This window comes from Dromaius novaehollandiae, chromosome 3, assembly GCF_036370855.1.
Source record: "Dromaius novaehollandiae isolate bDroNov1 chromosome 3, bDroNov1.hap1, whole genome shotgun sequence".
Lineage (NCBI taxonomy): Eukaryota > Metazoa > Chordata > Aves > Casuariiformes > Dromaiidae > Dromaius > Dromaius novaehollandiae.
The window spans coordinates 6366776-6388137 of record NC_088100.1 but is presented as its reverse complement, the minus strand read 5'-3'; the positions used below and the strand labels follow the sequence as shown (position 1 = coordinate 6388137).

The following is a 21362-nucleotide window of genomic DNA, read 5'->3' as shown; positions in this document are numbered from 1 at the left end:
CCTATTTTCAGCAGAATTTTTATATGTTTCGTAGGAAGACGTTTATACTTCCAGCAAGTCGATGGTTTTTCTAAGGACTCCCTAATGAACCATTAAAAGCAAAGCATACATGAAATTAAATTCATAAGTTGTATTAAAACATCAAGTTCAGTTTCAGTTCCCAGAAGCGAGGGCACCAAATTTTGTTTTTTGTTTTTTAGGGTTTTCTTTTGGTTCTGAACCTAGTTCGTATTCTGTAACTTGGCAAAAATTGGAGTCCCCAGCTTTGCAATGGAGAATTACGATGGCAAAATTGAAGAAAGGAATTCAGGAGTTTACTACTTTGCTCTTTGTGCTTTGGGGGATTTTACCTCAATATAGTATTATTTCTGGTAGTACAAAGGGGCAAAGAAGTTCCCGTCTGATATCATAAAGAATATTATCATACAAACTAATTAAAATCTAGAGCTGGTGGCAGGAAACCTAACAAACACTAAACAAATACCATGAGCTATTATCGAGGCTTCATATTTCTTTGAGTGTCTAAAAAATCCAGGGCCCATTGCAAAGAAAAAGGATGCGGCTGTGGTGTTTTTGCTTTTTCCTGAAACCACCAGGCCAGTATCTAGTTTTCTGTGTGTGGGAAAGAAGCTGGCAGAAGTTACGTGGGAAAACAGTGAAGAGCAGCTGAGATACAAATAGCTTTTGAAGGTAGAGAGAGGAAGAGTGCGCGGGAGCCTGTCCTTATTTTAATACGTTGGGTCTTGATTGCATCTCTTCTGCTCCCCGTGCCATATATGGAGCTGGCAGTTGCATGGGAGAGAGGTTTGTAAATGTGGAAAAGGAAGGTATCCCAATGAAGAGCCAGCACTCTGCTTCAAAAATAGAGTTTTGTCCTTGCACTTTGTTTTCAAAAAGAAAAAAAACCCTTTCATTTGTGTATGCAAAATGTTTGCTGATAAAACTGAACAAAAGTGATTTATGGTCAAGATCGTAATGTTAGCATCCAGGCATTTACTATTCTCTTGCTTGTTTGTTTTGTTTTGCTGTTAAATCTTATCAATAAATGAACAGGATTTTTAAATATTAAAGTGTCGGTAAGTATAAATGAACAGCATAACATGGTTGTGAAAGCTGAATTCTGTTTGTTTTTATATACAGTGTGTGGTTAGAGAAAAGGTAAATTATTTGTAAATTTGCAGTTAATTTACATATGTGCTCTACTTAAAAAAAGAAATACTTAAATTTTATCCAATATAAGCAATTGCTTTGAATCTTTAGGGTTTTTTTTTTTTTTACATTATTGCACATTCCAGAGCAATAGGAAAGTAATTCTGTTTATGTATATATATATTTCCTATTTACTGTACAGTTTTTGTTTATAAAATATGCAATAGGATATGGTTCGTTGGTTGTGCAAGTCCTAGGAAGGATCTGACATTGTAATTCAAGTATATGTGCACACATACATAATATAAAAGTAAATTATTTGAATTGTCCTAACATCAGAGATTTTGTACAATGCATCGTAGGATGTGAGCATCACTTTAAATTACGAGTAGTCTAAATAAGACAGACAAATGGTAGGGAACAAATATAAAGAATATAATTTCCCCGTGCTATGACTAGGGTGGAGCAGTGGGGTACACTCATGTGTGAATAGTTTTTGTTGTGCCCTTACAGGTATCAAGCTAAAATTTGCCATGTAAAGAATGCTGAATATCATTTCAGGCTCAGAAAAGTAACTCCTCCCACTTTGCACCTCTTTACTTACTGTGATTCCATAGTAAAAGAATAAGTTTTCTCTAGATAAAGCATTGCATTATTTTACAAATTGGTGTGTAAATAGTCAAAAACAGCGTTACTTATTTTATAGCTTCCTTGCTTAATACATAATACAGCTGATGTATTAACAAATTGCTTCCAGGTTGCGTGTAGCATGAAGTAAGGCAGAGAAACTTTTCTGAGAAAAGTGAGAGAGGTGTTGAGATATATATCCAACCAAGAACCATAGCTAGAATCCTTAATACCCAATTGCTTCTATGTTGGACCAAATTTGGAAAAGTAGGGGTTTGGAAGTACAGAACAGATAGTAGTCAGCATGCAGATAGCATCTTTTTGTGCCTTATGTGATGAAGGAGAAACTGTAAAAGAAGAGACCTTTTCTTTCCCCCTTTTCTCCTGTGTTCTTTGATTATTCTGGATTGCAGTTCAACCATCCAGATGCAGATGTCTGCTCAGGGACAGCTGAACATCTCTCTAGACTCACTGACCTAGAATGATTAGGGGTGGAGTTTAGTTGCCCAAATGTAGGCAGTTACAGTCATTTTGGGCACTAAAGGTCCTTCACTAGACCTTCAACTGCCTATGTGGAAGAGTGCTGGCTACCAACAGGTAATATATCTGTCAGTCCCACTTGCATGTCTTGGACATTTCAAACTAAGTGCCTCTGTACTCTACCTCTGTACTCTGTCACTATCTGAAAGAGAAACTTAGAAACCAGTCTCACATGTAGACTCCCTTGTTGTAGGTGTCTGAGTGTGGAACTGAAGCTCACAATCAGAATTTAAGATACGCATTTTCATATGACTTTTGGGGCATTGCATGGGAAAAGCTTAGGCTTTGCTGAGCCCAAGGTGCTCCAAACCAAATGTGTAGCGTTCAGATTTTCTGCAGTGCCTGTGGTCTTTGTTCGTAGGCTAGTAAAGGCCAATGCCCATCTCAGATCAAAAGAGCTATCCCACTCCAGCTGATGGACTGGCAGTTAGGTGAGAGGTGTAGTGAGCAAGTAAATGCTAGAAAGTCTTGCTTTATTTTGTACAATTTATTGGAATGATTCTATACTTTCGATAGCTTCATGCATGCTAGTAAATTAAGCAGTGGCAGTGCATGGGCACTGCACCCTGATCGTGTAGACAGTTAAGCTGTTATAATGGTACATAGCATGGCTTTGTCCTTGGCCAATTGCCACTTTACCAAAAAGTCCCAGAATGATTCAGGAATTAGGAGGAGCCAAGGATGTTTCCCAATAAGCAGTGGCTATTCTGTTCTCAGGGACAGGAGAATTTAATAATGTGGACATTACACACACACAGTTTTATGTTAGGTTAGGCTTTCTCTGAGGCTTAATTCTCTTATGAACATGACTTTAAATTATTACCTTAACAGATTAATGTACTTGGTTTTTGTCTAAACTTCATTTATTTAAGGCTGAGTCTATAATTCCTATGTCATCAAGTGGCAGGCTGTCTTTTCACAGTGGACAAGGATGAGACCCTTCAGACAGTCTCAAGGTTGTGTTGGTGGCTGACAGACCCCAAAGTGGGTCCTCCCTGTGTCAGGGACAGCTGATTTTGACCACCAAGGTGGAACCTGATCTTCCTTTGGAGCACTCTCCCCTGGAATATGAATGAAAAAAGTTGATACCTGCTGAGAGTCAATGCGATGCTACAATTTCCCCAAATGCTGTGCTGTCAATAAAGCAGCAGTGCTGATGGACGTAGAGCTGTAATCATTGCATACAGTGGTCCCACAGTTGCACTTTCTGTGAAGGACTCCAAGACTATGTCTAAATAATTGCATGTATTAACTAGTATTCTCCAAGATGTGGCTGTACCTGCGAACTACTTTGCCTGCCCTCCTTCCCTTTTTATTTACAGCTTTTTATTTACAGATGTATTTGAATTCTGAAGCTCCGAGTGAACTGAGATAGGTCTGGTTGTGCCCTACTGGGTATTTCTGTGTGTTGAACAGGAGGTGTGGTAACATCGGGTTTGGAGTGATACTGTTACGTCTGTATAGTGAGGAAATACCATCTATTTTTTAATCATAAACAATCTCTAATTTCTTTCTTTTGGCTTTTTAATTAGCTATTAAAGCTTATCGTCACAGTTTCTTCTGTTGTGATTCCTATTCATGATATTTTATGAACACTGTCATCTTTTTATGCTCGTCTGTCAGTTTAATCTTACAACGTAGCCTTTAGGAGCATCTCTTATTTAATATTATATGTAAAACTGTTTTCCTTTAATTCATCCTTGTATCCTCTGTATCATATCACTAGTATTTAGATTTGGGATAAAAATGCCTGTTGGCATTTTACTTTTTAACATAATCATTTGGTAATTTTACATTTGAAGGGGGTTTTAAACACAGAATTACTCCTGATTGTGCAGGTGCTATGGCTTTGCCTACTCTATTTTTAAAATGTTCCTACAAACTGGGTTTTCCTCTGTCGTCCTCTAATTTTCTTTTCATTTTTTCTCACTATGTATTTTAGTATACATCCTTGCAGCTCTTTTTTCCCTTTAATGAGATTACTTTGATTTATATTCCTTGCACCACACTGAGTGATCCATTTCCATATGGTACACAGGTGTATTAAACTTGCTCTTATTATTCAGATTTTTTTTAATTTTGCGTGAGACCACCTACTTTGTTGCTTTTAAACTCATTTTCATAACCTTGTAATAAACCACTTTCTTTCAGGTTTTCCTTAGGAGATGCTCGCAGGCCACTGCATGAAACTGCAATATTGGTAGAAGACATTGTCCACACTCAGCTGATAAATTTGGTAAGATACTGATAAAAAAGTCTTTACACAAAAGCTCCTTGAAATAACATGGAATTTTCATGATCAAGTTTTCATGATCTAATAACTCATAAGAGATCTGTTTTTAAAAAACAAATAGCTCCCAGAAACAGGATGACATTCTGCCTTGGTAGTCTGAAGAAGCCAATTTTAGGCTTGCAGAGAGGTGTATGCTTTGCTTATGGCTATATTCTGTATTTGCGTGTTATCTGCAAACCCACCTAACTTGGGGAATAAAGCTGGCCTAATTTTTTGTGAAAGGCTTTGCTTCTTAAAAAAACCCTATATAGTCATCTGAAGACTTCATTGCTGATTTTTTATTTTTTAATATTTGTGTTAGTATGTTAATATTTGCTTAATATTTATGTTCTAATATTTTTAGTATTTAATGTTTTCATTTCATGTTAAAAATAATGCAGAAACAGTGAATAATTTTACTTACTGAAAGCCAGTGGAAGCAGTTTATAAATCATTTGAAATTACTGAAAAAGTTATGAGACCAATTTGGCTGTTTTGACTCTAGTCCGTCAAAATCAGTCCTAAAATTTGGACTTCTCCGTAGTTTTTAATTTAAATTCAACACTATCGATTAAGAAATCAGTGGAAGTATTTTACACTGCAGAACTTACCGTGGCAGGAACCTGCCAGCGTATTCCAATGATGTTTTGCACATAAAGCAGTACCATTATATGTCACCTCTAGTTTAGGAAGCGTAACAGGTCTTGTTTGTTTTTTTCTCAGAGCGATCCTTCAAATGAAATTACTTGCATGTTTATATAGGTGTGCAAATTATATGGAACTAATATTTACAACTAATACATATTAGAACTAATATTTATGTTTGGTAAGACCCTGAATTGGCCAGAGCTTTGAGGCTGCAAATTCTGAAATCTTTTCTTTATAATGAGCGCCATCAGAAAGAGTTTTAAATTTAAAGCTCGGTTTTATTAGAACATAAAGTAAAATAATAAACTTTTCAAAGCAGAGCAAGTTCAGAATGGGGCAGAGCACAGATAAGAGGGGATGATAAATAAAACCCCCCACAGCCTCCTGGTTGCCTTTAGACAGGCGCTGTCCTCCGGTTTTGCACTCGATCCGGTTCGGCGGCTTCCCAAATTGCAGCAACTGCTTCCAGGTCTGGCCCGTTTCTTCTTCGCCCTTCCCCTCGTGATCACGCAGGGCAGGTTTGGTGTTTTTCCTTGCCTGCCTGGGCTCAGCTGATCTTTGGTTTGCGTTTGGAGGCAACACAACCTGCAGCCCCGGGGGGGTCTTGCCTCACTTGGGGACCTGCCCCGAGCCGCGGCTCAGCCCGCGCGGCGCCGGGCAGCATGCAGCCCTTCCCCGGCAGCAGCAAGAATGACAACGGTGCGGCAGATAAACTGCTTTCCTAACCTTTCCCCTCCGGAGCCCAAGGCAGCACTTTATTTCCACGGCAGTGAAAGTATCTTTAATGGCTCGTTGGTTTGACCTCTGGCACCCGCCTGCCGGCACGCTTCAATCGCGCGCTCTTCGCAGGCCCTCTGCTTCCGAGAGCCATTTTTTGCACATTTGGCGTCCTTTAATGCTTCGCCTTCCTTCTGAGCTGTTGTTACGTATGTTTACTGAGTTTTCACTTAAGCCATGGGTACGTATCCAGTATCAGGAAAAAGCTATTTTAAGAATTGAAGCTGGCCGCGGATATGAATTTATTGCTTGCTGCCTAGATTTGGTGATCTTGCTCATGTCACCGGGTTATATAGCTCTCATTATGTAATTTAATGATTTCTTCCCCAAATTCCTGCCCCTTTTGTCATTCGTAATGCATGTTTAAGGTTATACTGAAGAAATTATTTTTATGCACAACGTGAAGCTGGCATGCTGCGTGCGACTTTTGTAGAACACGCTTGTAAAACGAGGGCATACTTGTTGATTAAGTCCAGATTTGAGCTTCTGAATTCAAAAATATGTTGCCAGCTTAATTGGCGTTGATTGGTTGACTTTTGATATCTTGGAGGTTTATGGTTCCAGCTTCCGATTTTCAAAGTTGATCCGAACTTTGCTAAATCAGGGGCCAGTTTGGACAGATTTATATGGCCACTGCTTCAGACCTCTGGGTACTTCATGAAGTCCGGCTGCTATAGCAGATGCCTGCATTAACAAGTCAAATTCTCGAAAAGCGTACTTCTGTTGGTCCACATCGTGACTTATGGTAGGTTTTTGTGTGTGTTTCGAACAATATGTAACAGGTTGTACACTACTTTAAATTAAGTAATGTTTTGCTAACCATATATACAAATGGGGAGAAGGAAATGAGGATCTCCAGAGGGTGATTCATATCAGCCTAAAATTAGTTTCTGAGTTAGATGAGATGAATCACCTCCTGAGGAATTTATTTCCTCAGCTGACTAATAAAGGGCTCCTTTGGTGGCTGGCTGAGATTCGGACATCTAACAGTTAGATATAAAAGTTAGGAGAGATGAATTCCATCTATACTGTATAAGTGAATTGTCTCAGAATGCTAACATCACTTTGAAAAAATTTGGCATCTATTTTAATTATAGTAAATTTTCAGTATTTGCATAATGAGCAATAAAAAACAAAACCCCATAGAATGAAATAGGTCTGTACATTCTCTCTTCAAACATAATTTGTTTGAAGGGCGCAAGGAATTTGTGTTGTATTTTGAAATCGAATTCATTGCTGACTGATGGTTTGTGTCAGAAAGTGATCTGTATGTATTTTTAAATGTCTTCGTATTAACTCTTCAACTGTATTTATTTATGTCTTCTAAGACTGGAGGTCCCAGCCAAGGCTATATTGCCATGTAGTAAATGTTTTTTTCCAAAGGAAATTGTGCCTACAAAAAAAAGTTCAACAGGGAATGCAAAAAAATGTTAATCAGCAGAGCACAAGCCTTTAAATTACTTACCGTTCCAACAAGGCCTATTTTAGTTCTTTCTTTCATCGTATCCAATACAATTTGCATGTGTAGTAAGAAAGTTCTGTATGCAGCCCATCAGCTTTCTATTTTCAGGCACCTGTTTTAGCTCTGTAATTATATCAGCTGCTTCGCTGCAAATTTCCACTGCCTGGAGTCAAGTTGGAAAGTTGTAACTCATGTTTTCTTTACACTAAGATTGCATTCTGTATGGCCCTTTCTATTTTTGGTAAAGCTGGTAAAGCAAATTTCTGAAATTCTTAAGAAGTAAATTGCTGCTTAAGTATGTATTAATATGAACCTTATTGTACAAATGCAAGTGAAACCAGAGAACTGTGAATAGAAGCACTGGATGAAGCAGTGCTTAGGGCTGAATATTCAGAGGTTTTTATATGAAGACCTAGAAGATGACGGGCTAAGACCTTAGTTCTCTCTTTCTTTGTCCTTCACTGAATTGAAGCTTGGCATGTCTTCACTCTCAGGTCCATATAGGTGGTACAGGTCAGCGAGGGAACAGCCAAATTGAAATGGAGGGTAACGTATAGCTCCAACCCTTAAAATGAAGGTGTGCGTTCAGCATCTTCCATGGTTCCAGTTACATGTTAGTGGTGAGAGAGAATTGCTGTGGGAAAGTGAACAGAGATGAAAAGGGAGAATTAGGAAACAAGGACTCCACGGTTAATTTCCCCGTATTATTTGCAAATACGCATACTCTCTGCAGTGCTCTTCAGTCATCTTTTTTTTTACTAGCTTTTGTTTTTTCCAAGTATCATTGTCTTTCATAAAATTATACATATGGAAGTGTGGTATGTTTGTGCCTATCAGTGAGATTCTTGGGAGCAGAGCTCTTCAGCAGAGCAGACTTTAAACATCCTGACTATGTGCTGAGTCTTGCAGGGATGACCTGATCTTTCTAAATGATGAGAAATAGGAGATGCATACAGGTCTGGTAGGGCTTGAATATCTCTATCCAGAATTTCGGTAATGTTGAAAATGAAAAGGGCTGGATTGTAGGAAAATGTGGTATTATTTGACTAAAGTTAACAACTAAAGACCTCTCATTATCTTCTCTTGATAGGGTCATAGCTCCGTGCTGGTACTTGAGATGTTCAAAGGCTGGTAGATAAGATCATAATGTGCTACATAAATCAAAAAGGTTGTTAAGGAGTTACTTTCCTTCTACTGGGAAAGTATTAGCTGAATGTTTAGTATTCAGGGTCAACTAGCAGCAGTTTATTCCCTGGGCATGCTAAGTGTGACAGTAGTAGTACACAGACCTGCTTCCACAGAATTCAGTTTAGCACTAGGTCTGAACCTCGGTCCTTTACATTTTCTCTAGATATTGAATGGCTTCTGGGAAGAGAATAGACTTATTTTTCCCCACTGAAAGACATTTTAGCAGTAGCAAAGAGTTCAACAAGGGGACATGAGTAGTTACACATACACCCACCAAAAATATAAGTGTGCTCATAGACAGCAAAGCTCGGAAGTCACGATGTATTGTAAGTAACCATGAAAGACTGGCTGCTCGGAGGGAGGGCTACAGCACATTGCAGCGGCCTTGGACTACATCCTTTAAATGTTTTCTCCACTGGAGTTCTTTGTACACTGTAATAAGTCTTTGCTGAGACTGTCCTAAATGATAGAATTCATATTAATTGAGTTGTGGTTTACTCCCTGTCAGCTAAAGTGTGTTTGCTGGAAGATGGACTCTGATCTCTTCAATTGAAGTCAAATGATTTAAGTCAAACCCACTCAGCTGCAGTGTCGACTCTGGTATGCGAGCTCTCCAAACATTCAGGAAGATATCCCTGCCCTGGAGAGCTCGCGTTTTCCATGGGCTGACGAGCAATAAGAAAAAATGTAACTTAGATTGCCCCAGAATCTCATGGTACAGGATATTTGTGGTTAGAGGGTTTCTTTTTTTTTTTATCATTCATTTTTGTGTTCCTATGGAAGAAATTAATTTCATATAAATTGTGCTGTTAGCTTGTAATTATTCTACTTTTGCTTCCTTTTTAGGAATATGTTTTGGGTCTCGTGTTACATATATGCATACATGAAAGTTTTGCATATATACATAGGCCATTTTTCTTTTTTCTGGTTTACTATTATTGGAAATTTATTGGTTTTTACACAGATAATCTAGTAAATTTGGTCTCAACCAAAGCACAGAACACAGCTCAGCGGATGAATAATCTGTGCTGAAATATGTAGATTTCTTTTAAACTCTGGAAGTAATTCATAGATAGGACACTTACAGTGAGATGCAATGATTCAGCAGCACTTCAAATCCTTAAGTCTGTAATAAGTCCGTCCTGTGTTGTAAATTGTTTCTATAATAAGGACTTAAAGATTGGGTAGTCAATTGTCATGATTAGAAAAAGGAAAGGTGAAGAGAGAGAGAAAAGTAAAAGGATAGATTTACTGATATGAAATGTTAAGTACTTTATCTTGATTGATGTGAATTTTATGTTTTCAAAATGCCAAGCATTTTCTGAATGAACTTGATGTGCTTTTGTTGCTTCCCAGCTTTATTCCTTCAACTGCTAACCATTCTGGTTTGAAAAGAAGGCACAAAGGTAGAGGAAGGAAAACCTACCTTTGTGCACACATGCAGAACAAAAGACAGTGGTGAGAATGGGAGGGAATTTGGAGAAACGAGAATTTCAATAGCAAGAAGGATAAAACTTTTCTTAGTCCTTTATATCCTACTCCAACAGTTTTTGAAAAAAAAAACGAATCACACATTTTTCATTCACAAACTGCATTAGTGATTTTAATGTATGTAACCTCTGTGCTGTGCTTGAATCATGCAGTTTCAAGTTTGTCTACTGCATTTTCAAACTGTTGGCCTTGTAACCTTATACACTTAATTGTAGAATTTCTGACATTCCTTTTTAGGAAGAAAACCCTTGAAAACAGCACATTCATGAACAGAAATTGCCCAGTGATATAAACAAACAGTGTGAAGCACTGTTCACTCTTGATCACAAAGTTATATGCAACTGTCACTTATGCCACCTCAGTAAGGGGAAAAGTCCTTGTTTTATGAGTCTGTTTTAAAACAGTAATAAAGTTTCCTGTGCAGGACATTAATTAGAGGGGTTATCAAAATAAGACAAACTAATATAATTTGTGATTGTACAAAATAAAGGAAGTTGAGGGTACCAGAGGGACCTCATGAATCACAGGATGGAAACAATCTTCTGGCTAACTAAACATTCAGACTTTGTACTGAGTCGCAGAGTATATATACAACTCGGCAAACCGGAACACACTGTGTGTTTACATGAATGGGAGAAAGGAGTTCACAAAAACCATCTGGGAAAAATCCTCAGACTATACGGTCCGTTCGTACTGTAGAGTAAATTCAACAACATACATGCATTCACAGCAAGCACATGGCACACCTGCCCTGGAAGAGATCAAACTGGAAAATAAGTATAATCCAAAGAACTCCACGAGTACCGGCAAGTTAGCACTTCCCATGCGTGATGAAAAAAAAGCAAAAGGACTTTATCTCTAGTAAGTGGTCGTTGATTGTAAAATGTGTGCACATCACTTGAATGTGCTCGTCATTTAGATTATGTAATTGCATCTCTAGGAGGAAGTTTGGGGGTTCTTTTCCCCTTCATCTCTGTTGGGAATTGCACCTTTAACAAATTGTTCTGGTTGCCATTCTGAAAGTTGGTTTTTCACAAAGGCAGCCTAGTAAAACAAGCTTCCCGTGCCCAAAAATGTGGTATGCCAGTCTCGCATTTCAAGTCTTGTATGCCCTACGGGTTTCTGTAGCTGCTCAATTTCTTGTTTGAGATTTCTCATTTTCTTCTTTTCTAATATTTTGTTGTTGGCAAGCGCTTGAGTTCAGATTACTTGTGCGAATGGACAGCATTTCCTCTTTAATACATTAGTGCATCATAAAAAGACTCTTAAGAAGACATTTTATGGAAAATTAAAATTGATGAACTCCTGTCTGACTTTTTATGAAGACTTGGCTTTTTCTTCTTTAATGAATTTGAAAAATGGTGTCTTGAGTTTTCTACTGTTATATTAGCTGTTACCCTTTTACCTAATTCAGATGTATTTATTCTAAAGCACAGAATCTACTTCATTTTTTAATGGCAATAGTCTAGTAACTTTTCCTTCCAAAAGAGCAGATATGCTGCAATTGGATTTTTCACATTCAGCCAAGCAAAATGGAAGAGGACAAATTTGCAGATATTCTATTGGGGAGTCACTGCAAGTTCAAGGGGCTATTTTTTTTAATTTTGTCTAATCCTACACCGTTTTCTTTATTATTGTAGCAAGAGCTGCTTAGTATCAGAGGCCTCGTAAGCATGTTTTGGGGCATAGATATTCTTTCTACCCAAGGAGCAAATACAGAGTTTGTAATACTCAGGAGTCCCCTTCCGCGATTCGTGGGTATTTTTCCAACCAGGCAGCCACATCATTCAGTGCACATGATGCTCTGGTTGTGCGGCTGTGTTGTATGGTATTCCTGCTGTATTTATTTCGGAAGATGGTGCATGCATTATAAATTAGGAAATGGATTTCAGGAAGAGAAAATAAGGTTTCTTTTGAATTCTGCTTTGTTGTGTGCTGAGCATGTGTAATGGCAACTGAGGTCAAAACATAATGCCTCTTCATTTCACTTGGAGACTGAGAAGATAAATTATCATTTGGGAAGGACTTAAATACTAATATGAAGAACCCTATAGAAAAAAGCCAGCAGGAAATGAATAATTATGTCCACATAATTGTAGCCACATGCTTGATAGTGAGGAAAAAAACCCAAACTTGGCAAACTTGACTGCATTGAGTGGAAAAAGCAATGGGATCAATAGTTAAAGACTGTCTCATAGTACATGTAAAATACAAAGATTGAAGGTAGTGCAGGCAGACATAATCCTGATATTTCCTGATTGTCTGTATCAATTTTTGGGCCTTTTATAGCATTCACATAGCTTTATGTGTGTTGTACATGTATGTGTATATATGTGTCTATATATACATGTCTATTTTTTTTCACTCTTAATGCATCAGATCCCTGTTTCAGCTGTTCAGCAAAAGGAATTGAGTATGTGTGACATTTCACTCACGGGGTCTTTGAAAACAATTGAATTCTTCAATATACATATACTCAATTACTTTGGCTTTGGGAGCTTTTCTGAATGAAGTGATTAAGTTAGTCCCAGTTCAAGCTTCCAAAATACAAATGCATGCTCTATTTAAGTATCTGTTGCAAGAGGCATAGCACAAATTGATAGCTATTGAAATCTTGGATGAGCTATGATCAGCTGTGATGTTCAGTGTGCAGATACACTCGGTCCAGGGGGTATTGACTGCTTAAATTGACATCACTTACGATTTTTCTTGACCATATGGAATTCTAGGTGATTAGCTTTTTTGCAAAAAAACACCCAAGAAAGTTAAGAAGTTGAAGAGTAATCATTAGATCGTTATTGCACAACCTGGTGTACTCTGGAAAATCAACGTTTTGTTGATGGTTTTACTCCCTGGTCTTCTCTACTGAAACTGGTTATGATTCAACAGGTTTTTGCTAAGGTCATTTTTGATGTAGCTCTAAAAATATGTATATCTCAAATCAGTTAGCTTTTTCTGGGCTGAAAGAAAGGAGCAATGCTTCAGTCTGTAAACAGTTATAATTACATCCCTAGCTTTGAAAGTCTAACGAAAAACTGTGAAATTTTTCTGTCATTCTTCTACTTGGTTGTATAAGGTAAATTGAATATTATAAATATATGAGCATGTGTGTAAATTATGTATCTGCACAACGATCCATCTCATCTAGTCTTCTGATTCTGGCAGTAAGTAGTCAGTGGGATGTGCTAAGTGAAAAGAGCCCAAAATTTATCAACAGCATGCACCACGTGGATATTTTATTAGGGAGATGGACCTCAGGCCAATTATCAAGAGCATCTATGTATCTTTGAAATCAGCTCCAAAGTCTGACAAGCAGCATTCATCTCCTGAGAAAGTAGTTATTTAACATTGTGCCGTCCATTTAAAATATGGACTGCTGAAGTGAAGTGAGATGCTCCTCACCTCCATGACTTTGGGCACAGGCTGTATTTTTTGATTTTTTGCTCTTCACTGATTCTGTCAAACAGAACTGTAATCTTTAAATTGCGAGTGACACAAACTAAATCATGGAAATCTGTGGCAAAAGAAGTCACGTTAAATTCTGCATGGTCTTTAAGGGTAACCTATAAACCTTAAAGGTCATCTCAGAGTGTTTAACAGAGCAAATTCATTGTAGTTTTTAAATCACCTTATCTGATTTCAGGCAAACCTGATAGTTTCAGAATAACTTTTTTTAGGAAGATTGGCTTGTTAACAGTATTATGCAGTTACAAGGAAATGTGGTCACAGCTGGTTCTGGTTTCTTAGCTAATCCACCTGATTGGAAACAACAGGTTTTTGATATTTTTCCATTTCTTACACTGACACCTAGTGTTCAGTGTTCTTGAGTTTTTCTAATACTGCACTTTGTTATTAATAGATAGCTGCCAATACTGAAATTTTACACCGTTGTCAAAATAAATCTTCCATTCCTGCTCTTCTTCAAAAGGAAACAAGAACTGGAGGCAAAGGTCTTATCATAATTTAAACAATTCTTAATTTGGAAACACATATAGTACAACACTGTTGGAGAACCATAGCAAAAGCTATTTTACATCTTTGATGTACTGTAAAAATTGTTTTTGTAATATTTAAATGCTTTAGTTTTGGCAGTACAACTCTTTTGTGTCCGTGTCACTGACCAACCAAAACAGCGATAACAAGAGAAACTCTGAGATAAGTATTTATTTAATTGTAGGAAAAATCAGTGCTTTTTAATTTCTGTGTTCACAGAAAAAGCATTTGATATTTATTAATGAAGATCCTTGGCTTGATCAGTTTTCCCTTTTTCTTTTCATGACTTTTCCTGCAGGTGCACCACAAAGCAGCCTTTCTGCACCACGTTTCCTGAACCCTTACTGCCTGTCTTCTCAGGAAACCAAGTGGCAGTGATAATGCACTGCATACCTGCCTAGATGATGGTCTGCTTTTGAGGAAGCACTTGATTCTTACCCATTTTCTTAACAGGCTAGAATGTGGCCATAAAAGCCATCTCTTCAAAGAAACTTTGACAAACTTTATTAGCCAGATACCACTGTTTAATTGTACTACTTTAGGCTCAAGCTTTCCCTCTAGAGATGACTTTTCCCTTCCAGACCCATCCTCTGCACAGTCTGTTCCTGTGTAGATCCTTGTCCTATTAAAACCCCAAGTTAAAGAAGAATTAATCAGCACTTAAAAGAGGACTGTGACTGGTATAGGTGATGGAAAAAGTGGCTTGGTCGGAGGAGGGCAGAAAGGAAATCAGTTTGAGAAAACATCTCAGGAACTCTGTACCAATTTATAGGGGTGATCCTTACCAAAAGCATATGCTTTACAGTCAATCCTGCTCAGCTGAATTATTTTCAACATGATTATTAAGTATGGAAGACTACGTATTCACAGCAGTTGTCTCTGTGATTTACGTAAACATCCCCAGACTCAGATAGTTCTGCTTTCATACACTCTTCCTTTAAATTCCAACATATAATCTGCCAAATTAGGCTGTCTGTTTTCTTGTATCTTGGATACTGATGTTGTAATTTCTCTGTGTTTGAATGACATATTGGGAACTTTACCACATAATTCTCTCTCATTAGTTTATATTCCTGTGAATCAGCCATATTAAGCTTATCAGAGAAATAATCAGGGTCAACAGAGAGAAATGGTGCTTGTAGGATGTAATTTACTTGACTTCTTTTAGGCACTTCTTTTCAGGAAGGGGTGAATTTGGACCCAGAACGACAATTGGTCTCTACTGACAGGATGCCTTGGGTGACCAGCTCAGATGTAGGCATCTGTGTTCAGTCAGATGCCTCTAACCTGAGAGTGGTAGGTGACAAAAGACTTGAAGCAGTTGGAAAAATAGGAGCAGAATGAGAACTTCTCTGATGTCGAAAGGAGATGACAGCAGCATCAAACACAGCAGAGAACTTAAAGAAAGACACCTGGAGGCCCTGATCTTTGGCCTGGAAGAGGCATGTAGTGTCCCATATATGAATAGCTTCAAGAGAGTGGGTTTATGACAAGTCAGGTTGGAGCTGATCCAAGAGCGAGTTGGAAGAGGGGAAGTCTGTGTATTAGCTGAAAACTGCATGGTCTATGTTTTTTAACAGACAAAGAGAGGAAAAGAAATGGGAAAAGATTTGGAATGGCAGGTTGGGTTGAGATATGGGATCTTTTTAAAGAGATTAGAGACTGAGGACATCTGTATGCTTTGAGTGAAGATGTCAAAGAGCAATGAAAAATTGAAAATTAGGTAGGCAGAATGTGATGGATTTACTGAGATAGGTCAGAGCTGGAAAAAAGGCTAGAGTAGTTAAGACGAGAAGGTGTTCAGGAAAGCAAACTAGGAGGCAACTTTGTGGGAATGCATATGGTCTCTGTTGTTTAAAAAAAAAAAAAAAAAAAAAAAAAGTAAGGAGTGAAAAGAGGAACCAGGGTTACAAATAAAGTATGGAGAACTTGAGATACAGCAAAGAGTTGTTTTAATGAAAGATGCAATCACGTTTGTAGTGAAAGGAGTCTGGAAGGAAATCCCATGACCCTCTCCCAAAGTGTTCAATAGTGAGAGAACAGGGGTAACTGAAATGTATTCTGAGTCTGCACATTTGTGGGCCACATGAAGAAAAAGAGGAGTTTCTGTGAGTGAGTGAGCAGAGTGGAGAGAACAATTAGTAGACAACAGTCTACTAACTTGAGAGAGAGAGACGGAGACAGAGATTTGAAAGAGAAGCTTTGGTTGGTGGTGTGGAGCTTGCAGAAGATCAGGTTTGGAGATTGAACTTGGGAAGTAAAGTAAAGTAAAGGAAGTTAAGTGCTGATGACAGGGGAACTATCAAAAAATTGGAAAAGGAGTGAAAATGGGCAGACCAGTTGCCCCCAAATTGAATCTCATGCTCATACAATATACTCACTAACTTCGTGTTTCAAATTCTTGAAACATAAGACTTCATGTCTCCAATTCTTGAACGCATCTTTATGTTGCTTGCCATTTTCTTATGTTCTGCCATTGCTGTGCCATATTAGCAAAATAATTTAGATCGCTGTACTGCTTGAGGAATTCGGGTACAAAGATGACTAAGTGGATTTTCCCAATGTCATGAAATGAATGAGTGGCAGAGCTGAAAAAGTTGACTAGTTGTAGTTGAGAGGAAAGCAGTGCAAAGCTATTTTATACTGACGGTCTATGTCTCAGCCAATTAGATTTTTATTTGACAATCCAAGGTGTAATAACTTTTATTGTAAGAGGAAGAAAAATACACCAAGTCTAATAAATAACGGAGGACCTACTAGGGATATGCATAAATGTGTATCCTGTTCTCATGTATGTAAAACCTTAATTGTGTCTCTCTTAATTTTGCCATTTGATTCAACTGGATTGTCGTCCTATTGGAAGAACAGAGGAGGATAATGTTTCAAATAGCTTTGCTAATCTCTTCTGGCTGTTAAAAGAAAAGATTTATTGGTATCAAATTTTATTGCATTCTTAGAGTTCACGAATGGTTTGGTGCTCCGTTTAGCTTGCTTGTCTCTTCCAGTTAGGAACCCAAGCACAGCAGAAGAAAGGCATCGCGTTGGAGCTGACATGCAGCAAGTGAGGGAAAGTTCACTTGGCTTTTTCTCCCGGCACCAGGTGCAAAAGTTGGCTAAAAGTGCTGTGGCAGGCAGTTATTTTAAAGCAGTTTCTGGTTTAGTGTTTTATCAAGCCCAAGAGTAAAATATTCTGCAACTACTGCAGTTTCACAAAGCTACTTTTTAAGGTAGAGCTCTGAATTGTTTCACTAATTAAAAATGGCCCTGCACCAGCATTAATCAGGCAGTAACAGTTAATGAGAGAGTTTGTGGGATTTATGGAGGACTGTATGAAATATTTGAAAAGTGTGTGTCATTTCTTTGTTTAATGCGTGTACTAGAGGTTTTTGAAATCTTGAGGAGTATTTTGTGATTTGCCGTCTCCCCACTTATAAATGATGGAAGAGGTGCATTCATTTCTGGGGAAGAGAAGAAAGCTATGACAGTGTCCTGCCTAGTGGCTTGATTTAAGCTAGTAGGTTTTTTCTTGAATAGCTGCTGTGTGTAGCATCACGTTATGCATTAAAATAATGGTTCTCTATACTGTAGTTTTCTCCAAGTGGGAAGGTGGTGGCTCAGTGATGACATCAACTGCAGAAGTGTAGCGTTCAAGTGGTTTGCATGTGGGATTGCCAAATAACATGGTTTTGGTTTGTTTTTGTTTTATTACACCGATTCTCTTCCCCAGATGCCTGGGAATTTTGTGGTGCCCCCCTTTGCCTTTGATTCTTGCTTCGTATAACTAACAAGACTGCTGTTTTATGAGTCGTCCCACTCTTGACTAGCATTTTTAAACAGCAGTATTGTCTTCAGAGCACTTTACATATAATAACTAGTTGATCCTCATAGTAAGCCTGAAAGCATTGCGCTATCGTTCTTGTTCACGTGTGGAAAGTGAGCTAAATTACTTGCCTAAGATTGCGTAATGGTTTTGACACCTGTATTAGGACTTGGTCTATTCCATGTCTGTGCTACCCAGGCCATTCCCCTTGCCTCTCGACATGCTGAGTTTGTGGCGCCCCAGTTATAAATTGAGCATTTCCTGCTGGTTAATGACATGTTTTTGCCCTGCTTGCTGTGAAATTTAAATCCTGAACTTTGTGGGAGAACTATGCTGGAAGGAGCCTCAAGAGGTCATCTGAGCCATATCTCTGATCCTGAACTAACTTTGGCCTTTGTTCAGGAAAGCTCTTAAATATATATATATATACACACACACACACACACACATATATATATACATATATATACACACACACACACAGAGTAATGTATAAACTGATTATGTATGTGTGTGTATATATATATATATATATATATATAAATATATATACACATGCACACAATCAGGTTTTGAATCAAGTCCCATATTTGGAAGACTTCTGGATGATAAGTGCTTAGTTAAAGTTTGATGTAAGCTACCCAAAATTGAAATACTTGCATGGATTATCTTGATGGATATTGCTTTGGGAAGAACTAGTACTACAAGGAACTTTTTACTGGGAAAGCTGATGCTGCTAAATCTAGTGTTGTGACTTTGGGAAGTGTTGTTCCTTTTTTTGTTGTTGTCTGATGAGCCTGTAGTAAGAAATCTGTTCGCTGCCTCAAACGAGGTCCTGATCTTGCTCATATAACAAACCCTCAGATAGTTTGACTGTTCTTGGCTTGTCCATCTGTAAACTGCAACTTTATGGAAACAGAATGAAATGGAGTGTTCTCTAATATGTCACAAATCATAGTTAAAACTGGAAATCCAGTCTGACACTGTGGTCTTGATTTGTATAGTTTGCCTACCCTTTTTTTATTCCTGCAAAGCAGTATATGTATTTGAAGGCTGGAGTTTCAGCCAGGATTTTTGGTCTTAACTGCGAATTTCCTTCCTTTAACAGGTTTAAAGCAAGCCTTTCAGATTGCCTCAGTATAGCTTTTAGTGCTTGAATTTCCTTTGTGTTCATTTTGGTCCTTTTCCAATATATATGCCTACATTTGAAACTCCTTCAATTCTTTCTGTATCAGAGCTGTTACAATAGAAGGTGGTGGCACTTCTATTATATTAATGTTGCAGTTGACTCAAATGATGCATGATTTTGAACTCAATCAAACACCGCACGCTTGAAATTCAAGGCCTTGCTCAAACGTTACAGGGTTCATGTCCTGCCTCGAGGTCCCTGTAATTGCTGTGTCTGCCTGGAGAACAAGAATTCCGTTTCCTGAAAAATTTAGAGGTTTTGACGTTTGTTTTATTTTTTTCATCAGCACAAAAACAAAACCTCTAAAATTTTACGTAAGAATCTACTGAGATGAAGAGAAATCTGATCTAGCCAGTAATCCAGTGGTAGGACAATAACTTTGCAAAGGAAAGACGAACGTTCAAGTCGTTACTTGCCAGGGGAACTTAAACCTGACACTGTATCCTGTATGCTGAGTAAGTGCCATAATATAGGACTGATGAATAAATCTTTTGATGTCGTTTTTTCTCTCTCTGCTTTTAACAGAGCTGTGGACCTGTGACATATTCATCAACATCTGTATTCAAAGTTTTTGGTTCCAATGAATGTGTTTTTTCTGATGAAAAATATTGCATTTAAAGATACCTACCGGTGCTCATGATTAAATTATTCATATATTTCACACGTGCATTTAATACAAAATAATACTTAATAATAATTATATGTAGTCCAGAAATTCTATTTTTTTTTCTTTAGCTATAGCTGGAAGGACTCATAAAAGCTTGACCACTTTGGGCTTACTCATTCTTATTTTTAAATGGAATATCTGTCTATTTCATTAATTCTTATTACCTCATGAGTTTCCTTATTTATAAAAGCCACTCCTAACCTTTTGCAGAAGTATTTGAGTCACACACTAATATAATACGATACCAGTTCAGGACAGTGTTCTCTGAACAGATTACATGATTCAGCATTAGAGATGTCTGTTGGTAGCTTGATCTAGTGATGGCATTACTTTTCTTACTAGATAAAAACCTTTGATGTTTGTTACAGATAGATTTAAAGAAATATGCTTCACTGTTTAAAGAGATATTCCTTTTCCCTCAATTTGCGTAGTTTCATATTAGCACTGCTTTTGAAAAAGTCATTTTGGACAAAACTTAATCAAAACACTTTAAATCTGAAGGAAAAATATGAATAAATGGAAAAAATGAATGTTTCTTTTCAAAAAACAGTGGGGTTGTTGCTGGAGACAGCTTGGTTGCATGTTCAAAGTCTGTCACAGTTCTCTGCTATCTTCTGTCATCATGGAGTTTTGGCCCCATCTCCATTTCATAAATGATGCCAGTCTTACTTGACCGTTGCAATAAAGGTGGGTATTGTAAAGCTTATTTTCTCCTACACATCCTTATGAAGAAAAGGCAATTGGTTTAATTCCAAAAACCAAATATTGTCTTCTTTCAAAGTCTTGTCAAACTCTCCATCTGTTCCAATAGCCACAAAAGCAAGATGTACGTAGCAGTCGAATTTCTGAGAGTATTACTATTCGCATGGCGTGTTGTGTTTGTGTGTCTGTCAGTCATTTGCTGTCTGTCATCCAGGACTCTAACATCTTTGTGACGATATCTTTCTTTTTTATGTGATTGTGTGACACCCCAACAGTATCAGTAACATATTGTTTTATGCTACTGTTGTATCAAATAATAAACAAGGAAGAAATATAACGGCTTAAAAGGAAAAAAAAAGATTTATTGTTTTATTTAATACCTCTGGAAGTATCAGAATTCCAAGTTATGGAAGTCAGGTGACTCTAAGTAGGGTGATGTTTCGGTCTACACATGGTCTGGCATAACTGAGCTGTGTATGCTGGCTACAGCTGTGTCTTGCAGGAGTATGTGTGGTTGAAGCAGCTGCCCAAACTCATGGTAATGAAGGTTTTACATGTCACCATTATGCATTTCCTATGTCAAATATGTATATTTGTGGTCATGAAAATGTATCCACACCTGTTTTGGAGAGCAGGAATGGGTTATTCCTTGTTCTTAGATTTAACTATTAATTTTGCTCATATCTGGTAACTTCAGCTCCTGCAGACCCTTCTACCCTGTGCCCATTGAAGATGAGTAAGAGGTATGATATGTCTGGTAGCATTTCCGTACCATATGCTTCTTTATCAGATAATTTGGGTTATTTTATGAGTAGTTAGGCCTTTCAGCAATTAATC

The 21362-nt window shown here is 37.8% G+C and overlaps 1 protein-coding gene across 7 annotated transcripts in view; it reads left to right on the top strand.

Moving 5' to 3' along the window:
• The window catches only part of SUPT3H (SPT3 homolog, SAGA and STAGA complex component), a 280114-nt gene that overhangs the window by 140590 nt on the left and 118162 nt on the right, over positions 1 to 21362 (top strand). For all 7 annotated transcript variants that reach the window (XM_064508310.1, XM_064508308.1, XM_064508309.1 and 4 more), the window contains one exon: positions 4468 to 4552. In XM_064508310.1, the coding sequence (XP_064364380.1) occupies positions 4468 to 4552 (85 nt within the window). The remainder of the gene's footprint in view (positions 1 to 4467; positions 4553 to 21362) is intronic.